This window comes from Garra rufa, chromosome 7, assembly GCF_049309525.1.
Source record: "Garra rufa chromosome 7, GarRuf1.0, whole genome shotgun sequence".
Lineage (NCBI taxonomy): Eukaryota > Metazoa > Chordata > Actinopteri > Cypriniformes > Cyprinidae > Garra > Garra rufa.
Genome location: NC_133367.1, coordinates 8,189,219 through 8,204,264, shown reverse-complemented (window position 1 = coordinate 8,204,264; position 15,046 = coordinate 8,189,219). Strand labels below are relative to the sequence as shown.

Genomic DNA, 15,046 nt, shown 5'->3' with positions numbered 1-15,046 from the left:
CTGACAAATTGTCAAGACTCTCTTACCTTCTAGAGTATTAGCAGCTTCATTTTGCTTCATCTCTCTCAGGAAGTAGAGCGTGAGATCAAGAGCTGCTTCTTTCATACTGCATTTGTTCTCATTAAAATCATTCACAAAGTATTGCAAGTCCTCTTTTTGTATTACTTTCTTGAACTTGTCCAGTTCTTTTTTCAGAAATTTGATTATTTTGCTCTCTAGATCCTACAAACAAAAGAACAAAACTGAACCAAATCCACATCCATATTTGGTCCAAATTATACAATCAGTAATTAATATTTGTAAAACATTGTCCAGTAACCAATTTGTTTGCTTATAAATAAACATTTATGAAAATATTTTCCTACCTGGAAGATTCCAGAGAGTTTGTCTGTGAAATTCTTGTGGTTCCTGTTAATCTGGACGTCTGAATCTAATGTCTCACATTGCAGCCTGTTAAAATTGTGAATAAAATGAAATGCAGTTAAAGCAAAATATTAGAGAAATCTCTTGCTTTATCACTATATTTAATCAAACACAAAATGCAATCATAAGCTGTTAATTCTGTTAAAGACAAGGTTCTATTGAAGAATAATTTAGGTAAAAACTAGATCTCTTATTGCAATATTTTTTTTTGTCTTATAAAAGATAGAACTGATGATGCAAAGAACAGGACAAAAACAGTATCACAGCAGTTTAATGCTGAAAATAGTAATTCAGTAGATGGAAGGACCTATTCATGTTTCCATCATGCATTTATGTATCTTTGTTGCTGCTTGTGTAATTGTATTACTGGAAAGAAGCTCCAGACCAACTTCAATAAAAATGTAAGTAGATATTATTATCTGTTTATTGTTTTATTTAGTTAATTTCTATCACAAATATCCCAGTGGAGAAATTAGCTAGAGCCATACAATACAAAACACATTAAATACCTTTCAGTAGCTGATGGTGTTTCCTCACTGAACAGCGGTGGTAGACCTTCCTTTGACCAGTCACTCTTCACAGACACAGAGCTGAACACATGAGAGCCTGATCTTACACTAAAGACACAAAGATGAAGCTTTTTTTAATTTATTTAATACAATCAATTTCACAAATTCGAAAAAGAAAGTGCAATATATACCTAAAAAAAAGTACAAGTCTCCTTCCATCACAGTACAGAAAATGTCAGTGTCCAAACTCTCTTCTGTAACAGCAGCAGCATCCTCATGTAACACACGAATTTGATTTCTACTCTGTCTGCATCTAATGTTGTGCCACTGGAGCATTCACCTACATTCACCTCAGTCTCAATAGTCTCACTTCTCCCATCTTCCTCATTTATATCTTCCCTAACAATAGAGGCACTGACCCCAGCTTCAACACCCATCCTTTCATTATTTACAGTTTCAGCATCATTAACTTTCTCAGCACATACACTTCTAATGTGGTCCTCCCATTATATCAGAGGAAACAAAAACCAACTAATCAAACTCAAACTCATCTACATTATACTTCAAGAACACTTAAACCTGTCATCTAAAACAAACCACAGTGATTTACAGTCAAGCAGGATCTTTTTCATTTGGGACACTACTTTACCATGTTTCGAAGATCAACAAGCAAGAGTTCATCTTTAATGAACAGGGCAATGTTGGACAAAATAACTTTTTTTTTGCTGGTTAAAGCAGCAGCATTATGGGAGTGAAGGTATCCTGTATAACAATGGCATTCTGTACAAGACTATTTACTTTTTCAATACTGGCAAGGAAAATAACAAGAGTGCTGTTGATAATATGCTGACGAAACCAACAACCTCTCCAACAGCCAAAACACACTGTTCCCCTGAAACATCATTTATTTACATTATGTACTGTATCTACGTGAAAAATGGTCCAAACTCACACGATCTGAAGACAAATGCTGGATAGCGGCGATCTACTTTCCCAACACAAACTCTCTCTAATCTGCAGTGCTGGCCCATTCAACAGACGCTCGCCTAGGGCCCTGTCTTCAGCTACAGTCATAGCCTTTGTCTATATTAGGGATTTCCTATAACGTCATATTTGTATATTCATGAAATTAGTATCTGCACTTCAGTCAAGGCATTTCTGGATCAGTGTTTTTTGTTAGATCAAATAAATCACTTTGAACTTTGAAACTCTGAAGATCTTACACAAACAGATACATTACACACTAAAGGAAAATGAAAACATTAAAAAGCATCATATGACCCCTTTAAATTAAGTGTGCAGTCATTTTTTAAATGTCTGAATATACTGTACATGTATGACCTAAAAATAAAACCAAGTATCTACATAACCAGTGCTGGAGAGCGACTGTAAACTGGTTTAAGATTGTAAATTATGATTCTCATTTTCAGTTCTCAAATATTTTTCATCTATTGGCAATTTTTAAATATTTTTATGTTATTTTTTAATTTGGAAGCTATAAAGCTCTGTAGTTCTGCAAAGCATTTGTAAATATAAAACAAGGTTTGTTAAGGTTTTATTAAAGCAAACATGTGAAAGTCCATCAGTGTTTAAAACGATTGTGTGAAAACAGACTCAGTCTTACCTCTGTTTGTGTGAGAGACTCATCTCAGACGGAGAGTCCTTTCCTCGCTCCTCTGACATACTGCAGATAAACTGCCAGAGATCAGCACTGGGTTGAGAAAACTATCTGCTGTTCAGTTTGACCTGGAGATGATGATCCTTAATGAGATCAAGAAATATCTGGAGTTAGCAGCAACACAAAACACTAGATCAAATAAAGTCAGTTATGAACAAATGCATTGCCATGTAGAATAACCACATTCAGAAACACATTGGTTTCCAATAACCCCTTTTGGAAAACTTACTTGCAGTCTTGTCCACTAAGAAGAGCATTTATAAGTATTTGAAACGATCATTTTCTGTCCTTTAGGCCTGTAGTTTGTCAGCAATAATTCTCATATCTCTCAGACAGAGTGGATTAAATACAAAAACAATGTCCGCGAGTGTTAAAATTAGTAGAGTCTGCGCTAAAGTTGTATCTATAAAATGTTTTCTAGGACATAGAATGGATCAAATCCAATGAGCAACGCTTTGTTTTGCTATCGTGTTTTCCGCAGTTACTTTCGTTTTCGTCTTCTTCGTGGGTTTTTCTGGAGGGTTTGAACGAGCTGAACAGTTACTGCCACCTGCTGAACTGGAGCCTGATATTCACCTAATAAATTAAACACTGCTTTATTATTGTCCTTGTTCTGAACTGTTATCTGTGATGTTGATTGCAAATAAAAAGAGGAAAAAGTAAAGAAAAGGCTAGTAATGCACAAATTCAGAAATAAATGTGTTAGCAGCAAATAACATGGTTTGTCAGACTATAATGAAGTGCTGTTGAGAGGTTTATGAAGTAGTTTGTCTCAGCTGACAGCCATGAAATGAGTTTTAAGTGTCAGTTTACAGCTGATCTGAAGACATCAGCACAATGAATGAGTGAAAACAGGAACTATATATGAAATTAAATTCAAAGAAAACTGAAATAGTAACTGATGCGTAAAATGATTGATTCTGAGTCAGACGGGTGGAGTCAAAATAATTATAGAATTTATTCAATAATCTTCAAATGAAATGCACATATTTCAGAAGTGCAATATAGAAAACAATCCAAACAATAATCATAACTGAATGATTAATTCAATGAGCAGTCCATACATCCATTAATTGGAATGTATATATTAAATGAATAAGCCAATTAAAATCTGTTTAAAAGTAGTATACTTCTTTAAGGAAGATATACATCAATAAAGATTGTTAAGAAAATTAAATTTAGCCAAATAGCAAATAATACAAGAATAAAATATTAAATCTGAGAAAGATAAGTCTAACAGAAAAGTAGACCGTTTCAGGTGCACCCAGAAGAAAGTTGAGAGCGGAGCAAAGGTTGAGAAGGTTGAAGTCTCCGATCTGTCCAGAATAAAATTGCAAGACTTTTTATACCCTAAAACCAGACAACTCAGGAAGTCTGAAGATCAAAGTCAGTTGAAAATACATCAATACATCAACTTGTGAATAAACTTGTGATTAGTAATTATAAACTCAGTTGAGTGGACGGGCAGTTTTATTTCTCCTTTTTTAGATTTATATCTTGAGACATTGAGATATGTTAATGTTAATCTAATTGTCCATCTTAACTGTCTTCATTACGCACCAAGAATAACTATTTTGCGGAACTGTGCTTCGGACATCACACACATACATAGATGAAGATGGAAAAATACAGATGAAACATACTTCTAGGGATGAATAAAGCTTTCAGCACTATATTGAGTAGCTTAATCAATAAGACATAACCAAACTTCTAATATTTCAAGATGATTATTAATATGTGTTATTATTTCTATATTTTGATTAAGAACGCAATACTCATGTCTCAGCTTGTGTTCAAAAGTGTTATCAGTTTGCTAACTTTAAAAAGGCAAGTACTTCTTGTTCTTGTTCTAAGAATTGGTCTCTGTCTGAGGTCATGATAGATAGATATGATATGAAAATAACATAGCTACATAGCAACAGCACATAGTCTAATGCCATGTCTCAAAAGGTCAGTCAGGGCAAAACTGTTAGAGCATTGAATCCATATTCTAAAAAGATTAATAATGATATAAATATAATAATTCATAAGACATATTAATAATACAGTTAATAATGCATAATCCTACATATGAATATGCAAATTCTTGTTAATTTCATAAAGTCGACACATCAGTAACTAATTTGGAAAAAGATGATAAATGCTGTTTATCATAGTTTGAGATCATCACAAAAGGAGCAGTAATATTTGCATTAAATTAATCCGTAATTATTCAAATGTTTATAATCATAAACCTACACCTTAATGTATCAAAATATATAAAACAAGTCTACAATGTGGAGCATGACAGCAGCTAAAAATAAAGTAGAAAAACATATTTCATTATTACATGATCTCAAACATTATTCTATTCTACTTTCTATTCAGTGATGTGTGTGTCTGTTGTTAATGTCCAGATATCCAGTATATTGTCTTTGTTCTGTGGATGGAGTCTCTCCTTCATCAGTCCAGACCAACTAAACATTTTCACCAGTTAACAGCATTTGTGTCTTTCTCTCTCCTCTAGATCCTCAAATACATCGTCTTTATTCACCACATTTATATTTGCATGTAAATACAATCATACATATACAGTTAAAATTATTTTTTAGTTTGTTTTGAAAAGTTCATCTGTCTGTTTTAAGTATTATTAAATCTACATAAGCAGTTTCTCTCTCTTAAATAAAGGCTAACTTGTAGAAGAAACATCTGTAATGCCACAGTCATAAAGACTAGAAAGAGACAAACAGAGGAAGAGAAGATCATCTTACAAACAAATCATTAAGGAGAAGAATTTGACACAAATATAATGTGAACTCAGACTCAAATCTTCAAGCAGTTCAGCAGATTTAATGCTTGCTGTAAAAAAGACATACAAACTGTTAATTGTTTAAATGAAGAGGTAAAATAAAGTATAAATGGCAAAATCAGTTTTCCTTTTTCCTTCTTGCTGTCAACAAAGTTTTTCTAATATGAACTGATTGATTTTACATGAATTTGAAATGAAGTTCACAATGTTATCAACCCTCTACTCAGACTTTTATCTTTTGTAACTTGATTCAACATCAGCATTGAAGTGCTATTTATGGCAATACAATAAATCCACATAATAGCAGTGATCTCCCACATATTAGTTATTCTAGGTTTCAGTCGTTGTTGTTAGTAGCATTGGCTGCTCATAGACAAGAAATGAACAGTTTTATATCATTGTGCTTTTAAACTTTATTTATTTATTGAACCGCTGTAATGAAACCACACTTACAAAGATATTTAGTCAATATCCAGTGGATTTTTATTAAAATGAAACTTTCCATTGGTGGACAAGGTCAAGGTTAGCAGTTTAATATTAACTTAACAGGTTCCAACAGGTTAAAATCAGTGTTCATTTTGACAGCAAATTATGATTTAGTCTTAGTCATAGTCTTTTGACTAAAATGTCATTTAGTTTGAGTCATATTTTAGTCATCTGGATTGTTTTAGTTTTAGTCTACAGTAGATTGAGTGGGTTTAGTTACAGTTAGATTTCTCTAAAATGACCAAACTCATTGTATAGGTTTGATAATACGGTTTTATCATGATAGACACAGATTTAACTGCTGTGACACACAACATGTCTTTATATTCAAATTAAATGAATCCACTTCTCATAAAGAAACAAGAACATGGTCTTCTTTTCAATCAAATACCAATGGTTATTCAGGCTAATTATGCATTCTTTATAACAACGTGTTTACCACTTTCTTCTTTCCTTCAAGCAGAAAGAATACATTTATTCATATAGATACATTTAGACTCCTCTTTACTCGGGCTACTAAAGTGATCCAGTCAAGAGCAGTAGGTGATTTTCTGTCTTTCTGTTGTTGCTCGATTAACATCAATGCCACAGACAATAGCAAAAAAAAAAAATCAGCTGCTGTCCCTTTCCCAGATAGCAAGGAGACATTGATTCAATGTTGAAATCCCATCAGAATCATCATTTTGGTTGAGGTTGAAAAATCAGTGCTAAATAATATTGGATCAATGTTGATAATTCAATGCTTTTCTGTGTTGAAATAAAGAATATTGACTCAATGTTGATTTTTGGTCAGCATTTCACTAGTGGAACTTAGACTGTCAATCCCTCATTCAACACTTAAATATGGCACATTTTCCTGAAATGTATTGAGCACTTGCTCATCAAACCATAAATTCTGTTCATTTTGTGAACTCAGCACCAATAAATAAACTAATAAAACTGTTTGCAGAGTGTGTAGATGAACACAGAGCCATTAGATAGAACTCAGATAAACCAGCAGGATATTATTAGCAGCAGTAACAGTAGTAGTACTTGCATTTAATCATTAATTACTAAAAACATAGCTACTACTACTATTACTGCTGCTAATAATGTGTTCATTAGCTAGCTGTGTTTGGCTATAGCTAGAGGAGCACATTCAGCCAGAGACTGATAATGAAGAAATGCTCCAATCAATGCCTTTACAATTATTGTGGTCATCCAGGTATATATATATTTTATTATATTAAATTAAACATTTTTATTTTTTTAAAGCAAAATACTTTCAAATTAGAATTAAACATTTAAATTACAACTATTTATATTATTTATGATTTATATTAAAATTGTGAGATTTAAATCATATAGAGTTTGCATACATTTAATGAACTACCTAAGAATACAGGTTAATAGAGAGAACTCAGAGGTTTATTCATGTGCCACAATCCAATCCATTAGGTGTCAAACTGTTTTATTAGAGGTAAGTAATAAAAGGTCACTAAAAATGGACATAAAATATAACACTTGGAAATAATAATAAAATAATCCGGCTAATTTACTTCCGTTACAGAGAGTTCCCTTTATTTGACGACAGTTGACAGAGAAAGGAAGTAAGTTAACGTTACATGGACTTTATTTCATTTCGCCTGTATTTCATCTTCAACTTGTGTGTTTTTATCTGGACAAGTTGAAACATTTTAAATTAAAACATTTAATCATTGATGCCACAGGACTGAATTGTGATGGAGCATCACTTAACCATTTCTCCTGTCATTCTCCTTCTCTGTCCTGCTTTCAGAACAAGAACCATCTGAAGTAAAAAAGTGCCAGCTCTTAAGTATGATTACATCACATTTTGTTAATGTTATCTATAGATTGCTCCTGCTGACTATATCCAATTTTTTATGAAGACTTGCATTGTAATAAACATGATCACATCATGCTTTAATTTGTTCATTGTTTCTGATTACATGATGTTACTTAACTGCATGATTTGTATTGCCTAATTTCAGAACATTTCTGAAATAGGAACATTACTTTAAAACAGATACACCTATTAACAGAATTCTTATTTGTGATGTAGATAAAGTAAATAAAGTTATTTTCTGTAAAGCTGCTAGAAACAATGTGCATACTAAAAAGTGCCATACAAATAAATGTAAGAACAAAACTTGATGCATAATTTTTTGATGCACAAGAATAAAAAACATTAACCAAGATTCATTTTCACTTAATCTTAAAATATCTTATTTGAAATTAATTGTCTAAGACAACAAACTTAACACTTACAACGAGATTAGTAAAAAGACAATAAACATCAAGATGTGATTGCACTTGATTAACATTCAAGTTGTAAGAACACACGCACATATATTAATAATTATATTTATATAGAGAGAGGCTGAAGTAACCTTGGTAAAAGAAATACATAGCAATCACGTACTTTTACCATAGTAACTTTAGCCTAAAATATGCTAACTTGCTAATCATGTTAGAAACATGCTAGTAACTTCCTAATTATGCTAAAACATGGCAACAACTTAATCATGCTAAAAACATACTAGCAACTTGTTAATCAAGCTAGTAACATGCAAACCAACTCAGTGTGTGTGAAAACTCCTGTTTTAATGAATGAATCAGTCAAAACTGCACAATCCATCTTTTATTTCCATTGTGTTTCTGCTTTGTTTGTTGTAATGAGAGGATTTGTGATTGTGCATCTGTACATCAGCAACAGACAGACACATAGCTAACTTAATATACAATTAAATAGAAGAACAATGTGTATTACATGTAAGAGAGATCATTTAAATGTTTTAATTTCACATTGTAGACTTGTTTATATCTTTGACACATTTAAGTGCTGCACTTGACAATCACATTTAAACATTTGAATCATTATGGATGAGTTTAATACAAATATTATTAAACTGAAGAGCCAGACAGACTCATCTGAGCGTCTTCCTCCTGTTTCAGCTTTCAATAAAACAAAAGCATCATTTGCTTGAATACTAAATCAACATGAATCATTCAGTATCACATGTTTCTAACACACATGCTGCATTATTTGATTGTAAAGTCTGAGTCTCTTCACCTGTATGGATCACATTCACACATTTATCACACATTTCTTTCTCCTCATAGACACAGTAGTGAAGCTCTTCTGTGGATCCTCACCTGATGTTTACTGCTCCTTTCATCAGGATCCAACAACTAGGATAGACATAATTTATCTTCTGATGATTTATTTCCATGATAGACTTTAGAATGGACATTCAACACTGCAAGGTGAAACAAAAGAGAGAAAACAGAGTTCAGTGGAACAAATTGCAAATCAGTTTCTACTTCAATTACAGTTTCTTTTAAAGTTAAAGCTAGATTTAAATGATCTTGCATAGATATTTCTAAAACAATATTTGTGTTTTAAATACATTTGAACATGATTTCCATTCATATGTTTGTCTGTTGGTGTGACTCCTGTTGAGACACTATAAAGAGAAACACACACTAATGAGTGAACGCCAAATATAATAAACCACAAGAACAAATACTAATGTGATTTTGCCTCAAAACGAAACCCTTTCAGTTAAATGTTCCACTAGTTAAAGCAGTTTTTCCTCTAGTTTCAACATTTGTATTGGTCTCAGTAAATAAGTGAAAGTAAAGTAAGTGTAAAGTAATGTGATGTGTTGCTTGTCAAAGTAAAAACACACAAGAGACAGAGACATTGATCATGTGATGCTGGACGGCTGTGAGCTGAAGCTGGAATCTGCACTGATTTTACCAGCGTTTTCCTCCAATCTGACCAAATCTATTTCAAACTGGAATGATTCACTATTACTGATGGCATTAATAAAGCAGCTGTTGTTGGATAAAGCTCTGACAGTCTGCTTTTGGTCTCTTTCCTCCTTTGTGTTCAACATTTTGATCAACTTTACATTTCATTCTGACACAAACCCTTTGAAATAAAGCTTGATGATCATTTGATCATCTCCTTTCACAAATATTTAAAAGTTAATATTTGTCCACATATCAGAGGTAATTGAAGATCTCTTTAATATCACAAAGTGAAGTTTACTGACCTCAGTTTACAGTTTGAGTCTCGTAGCACATCAATGAGCCGCTGCTTTGAGTCTCCAATCTTATTATAACCCAGATCAAGCTCTTTTAGAAACTGCAGTGCTTTTGTGTTTGTCAAAGACTGAGTTAAAGAAGAAACATCTGTAATGCCACAGTCATAAAGACTAGAAAGAGACAAACAGAGGAAGAGAAGATCATCTTACAAACAAATCATTAAGGAGAAGAATTTGACTAGAGATGTTCCGATACCCTTTTTTCCTTCCCGATTCCGATACCTGGGCTCGGGGTATCGGCCGATACAGAGTACTAATCCGATACCTGGGTGTGTAATTGTATATACAGCTGTAAATAATACTAATAAATTATTTTTTGGTGTGCTTCAGAGTTATTCCTTAATAAAACAAACATACAGAGATATATACAGTGAACTAGAGTATTTTTATTATATGACATAAATTTGATAGTAATATTTTTTTAAATAGTTAGTATTACTAATCTGGTTTTCTGACGTACATCAGCCCTGTTTATAACAGAGAATTTTGGCCAGAATTTGAAAGATTCTCACTAGATCTCGCAGCAGTAACAGTGTTGCAAAATCAACATTGGCTCCCGAATAAAGCTGTTCGGGGTTTGTGCAAGTTTGTTTGCGTTGCAGTCCAAGCTGATAAACGGTCAGCGCTGAGCAGCTCAAACGTGTCGTGTTAGTTTCACTTTCGTTTCGCGTGCCATTTTATGTTTCTTATCTGAAACAGAAATGGCAGAGCTTATGAGTTGAACAACGCTGTGGTCACGCCAGTGTGACCGCTCACGAAAATTAGTAACACTGGCAGAAAAAATGGTCACAGTCTGGAGCCCTTTAATATTACCGCAAGTGTCCCGCGCGCTTCAGTACAAGGAGTAAACAAACCACGCGCCTGTACAATTCATTAACACAGAGCCACGCATAATTCATATTTAAACAGTCGGTTTTCGGCTTATTATTAGTCCATTTCACGATTTGATTTAAGTGTAATGAACTACCTTTGATTAATGCATCAAACTTTGACAAATTCCGTGACGTTCCGCGTTAAACTGTAAATTCCATTTTGACTGGATTCCGCGATTCCTTCCGTGTTTTCCGCATCTCGGAAATCATAAAGCCCTACATATGAGACATGCCGCCGCTTTACTGGCTGCTTGGTCCAGTCTGAGATACTGCCAAACAGCGGACAAACTGCTAGCACATTTCTTCTTCGCCGCTCTAAACAGTGGTTGCTTGTGGCAACACAGCACTACTCCCTGTGTTTGCATTCTGAGCCGCGAAGAAGAACTGGCTTCCAATTTGCTAGCGGGATTAACTTATATCTTAAGAAAATGGTATCGGATCGGTACGTGGGTTCAAGTACTCGCCGATTCCGATGCTAGATTTTTTTTGTGGTATCGGCGGCATTTCCGATACTAGTATCGGAACAACCCTAAATTTGACACAAATATAATGTGAACCCATGAACCCACTCATCATGAGATATTGAGTAGAAAGTGTTGTGGTTTAAACTGTTGAAGTGATTTTCATCATTTTGATTCTTGTATGTGAATGTTACTGACCTCAATCTCTCCAGTTTACAGTGTGAATCCTTCAGTACGTCACATAAGTGATTCACTCCTGTGTTTGTTATTGAATTAAAGTTCAGGTCCAGTTCTCTCAGGTGTGATGGGTTTGATTTCAGAGCTGAAGTCAGGATGAGACACTGTTTCTCTGTGATACTGCATCCACACAGACTGAAGACAGAAAGAGAAAGAACAATGACTCAGATCTATGATGATCATCAGCAAATGCTATACAGTCACTAATAAACCAGAAAAATCATAAAAATCTTAATGATATGAAACAAACCAAGACAGGAGTATTTGAGGATACTAGTTACAATCCAAGTCTGGATTTGTCCTCAATCAACAAGTGCATTTTAAAGAAAAATTAACACTTAAAAAGGTCTAAATTCATAATTGTCAATGATACTAACTGTAGTTTCTCCAGCTTGAATTGTGGGTTCATCAGTAGATTACTGAGTTTTTTCACTACAGAGTTTCCAAGTTTATTCCCGTTCAGGTTCAGTTCTCTCAGGTGTGATGGGTTTGATTTCAGAGCTGAAGTCAGAGCTGAAGTCAGGATGAGACACTGTTTCTCTGTAATACTGCATCCACACAGACTGAAGACAGAAAGAGAAAGAACAATGACTCAGATATATGATGATCATCAGCAAATGCTATACAGTCACTAATAAACCAGAAAAATCATAAAAATCTTAATGATATGAAACAAACCAAGACAGGAGTATTTGAGGACACTAGTTACAATCCAAGTCTGGACCCATCCTCAGTCAACAAATAATGAATCTATACATAGAATCAATATAGAAACAACAGTACAATTAACTAAATTAAATGTTCTATTTTCATATTTTTTATGGAATTTAATTAAATAATTAAATCAATCAAATCAAATATTTTTAATCTATTTCAGAGTGTAGTTTACAATTTCTAACTATACAAATATATTAAATAATATGCATTTTTTTTGATAGTTTTATTTTTATTTTTTTATTCTGTTTTGTTTCACAGCAAACCTGTCAAGAGCCCAGTGGTCCTAAACTAAACAGTGAACTTTAATCTGACTGTAACTGCTGTACAGTATAATGATACTAACTCTAGTTTCTCCAGCTTGAATTGTGGGTTCATCAGTAGATCACTGAGGTTTTTCACTCCAGAGTCTCCTAGTTTATTCCTGCTCAGGTCCAGTTCTCTCAGGTGTGATGGGTTTGATTTCAGAGCTGAAGTCAGGATGAGACACTGTTTCTCTGTAATACTGCAATAATCCAGACTGAAGACAGAAAGAAGAATGATCATAAAAAACAATATTAATGTCACTTTTCCTTATTCCTCACTGTTCTAGCTCACACTAAACTGAATAATGTCTGAAACGTTGTATTATGAGCACTTCCTGTGTTTATTTGCTTCTTTATGATGAATTGTTTCTTGTTTTCCAAAATTGTAAGTTGCTTTGAATTAAAGTGTCTGCTGTATGAATAAATGTAAATGTAGATCTATGAGGATCATCTTATTGAAGAGCTACAGTAGCTGTAGATGATTGTGATAAATGATACAGAAATGCAATATGATTGGTTGATTCTAACATGCTGCAGTCTAAAAGTGTCTGCTCTTTAAGAGCGTAAGGCCCATCTTCAGTCTCTCATTGTGTGTTTGCTGTGAACACAGGAGTTATGTTGATGTGAGTGTGGTGTTTGTGACATGAGCTCTGTTAATAAAAGTATCATCAGTTTCACATGTGGCGGCTTACTGTCTTACATTATCAAACGTACAACAGTAGTCATATAGTCTGTAGTTCCCATAATCTGTCTGTAATCGTCTCACTAGTTTTGTCTGCTTTATAAGCGTTTTTAGTTTATTCTTTTGTCTATTGTAGCAGAAGATGCAAATCTCATGATATTTCTGCAGAACAACATGTAGACAATCATTACTGTAGCGGCTACTCCGTAGTTACCAAACGCCGCTGAGAGGCTAAACAAGAACTCAATGCATTTGCGACGCAACAATAAAACATCCGTGAGGCAAAACTTCTCTTGGTTGTTCTGATTTATTGTACAGACTGAAGATATCAAGTTTTGTTATATTACGTTGTTGGTCAACAAAGAATACATCGTCCCTGCTCACCCCCTCTCCTTCCCAACTCTAATTGAACAGGTGATTAATATTCCCAATTCCACATAACCCGTGACTCTCCACCACGAACACGTGACATACGCAAAACACATTAACCCTTTCATGTCCACTACAATCCAGCCCCTAATTATTATCAAATAATTATTACATTCATCAAAATAGAGACATGAAATAATCAAATTGATGAATTTTAACAACATCATGTAATGTACAGTCTTCTTTCTTCTTCAAAAAGAGAATAGAAAGGCAAAAAAGTGTTCATAACATGGATTAGTCCAAGTGTCCTTTACAGTTCCACTCTGTCAAGCCACAGAAGTCAATGTCAAAGTCAAAAAATTGTCAAGTAATAAGTAAAGTTAACCGTCTTCTGCTTCTTGTATAAGACAGAGCTTAGTTATCGGTCTGTCCAGACAGCCGCTTTTGGTCTTTTACATGACGCACCAATCCTCTTCTGTCTGGAAACGTTTGAATTACTCGTCCCATAAGCCAAGAGTTGCGTGGTGCTGTGTTATCGACTATAAGCACTATATCTCCTGGTTGAAAGTTACGCTTGACTCTGGTCCACTTCTGACGCTCTTGAAGTTGCTGTAAGTACTCCAGAACCCACCTTTTCCAGAACAAATCTGCCATGTACTGGACCTGCTTCCATCGCTTACGAGCATAAACATCTTCCTTTTTAAATTCTCCTGGTGGTAGGGATGGTGAAGTTTTCAGGAGCAACAGATGGTTTGGTGTTAATGCTTCCAAATCAGATGGATTTGTGGATACTGCGGTGAGTGGACGACCATTAATAATAGCTTCCACTTCACAAAGTACAGTATGAAAGCCTTCTTCATCCAGATTCTGCACCTTTAGAATAGAGTTCAGAATTTTCCTCACAGATCTAATTAACCTCTCCCATGCTCCTCCATAATGTGATCCAGTTGGGGGGTTAAACGTCCATTTAATTCCTTTTTGAAGAAGGACATCATTGATCTTACATTGATTCCATTCCTGTATCGCTACTTTTAGTTCACTCTCTGCTCCTACAAAGTTCCTTCCATTATCAGATCGAAGTTCCTGGACCTGTCCGCGTCTTGCAATAAAACGGCGAAGTGCATTTATAAAAGAATCTGTGTCCAAAGAGGATGCCACCTCAATATGTACTGCTCGTATGGCTAAACAAGTGAAAATTACTCCATACCTTTTTACTACACTTCTTCTGCTTTTTACCTCAAAAGGTCCAAAATAATCAACCCCAACACGGGTAAATGGAGGTTCATTTGGAGTTACTCTTTCTGAAGGCAAATCTGCCATCTGTTGACATCCTGGAAGGGAATTCAATTTCCGACAAACAATGCACTTGGACAGTACTTTCCTTATGGCTGTGCTCGCACCAGTAATCCA

General features: G+C 34.3%; 1 protein-coding gene and 1 pseudogene across 1 annotated transcript in view; both read right to left on the bottom strand.

Annotated features, from left to right (window-relative positions):
- The window catches only part of LOC141337903 (NACHT, LRR and PYD domains-containing protein 3-like), a 34,044-nt pseudogene extending 33,104 nt beyond the window's left edge, over positions 1-940 (bottom strand).
- A 7,818-nt stretch (positions 941-8,758) lies between these two features.
- The window catches only part of LOC141337902 (uncharacterized), a 52,450-nt gene continuing 46,162 nt past the window's right edge, over positions 8,759-15,046 (bottom strand). The window contains exons 15-19 of the mRNA XM_073843478.1: positions 14,268-14,509; positions 11,944-12,129; positions 11,528-11,701; positions 9,946-10,107; positions 8,759-9,144 (exon numbers count right to left, since the gene is read on the bottom strand). Of these exons, the coding sequence (XP_073699579.1) occupies positions 9,126-9,144; positions 9,946-10,107; positions 11,528-11,701; positions 11,944-12,129; positions 14,268-14,509 (783 nt within the window). The 3' untranslated portion in view covers positions 8,759-9,125. The remainder of the gene's footprint in view (positions 9,145-9,945; positions 10,108-11,527; positions 11,702-11,943; positions 12,130-14,267; positions 14,510-15,046) is intronic.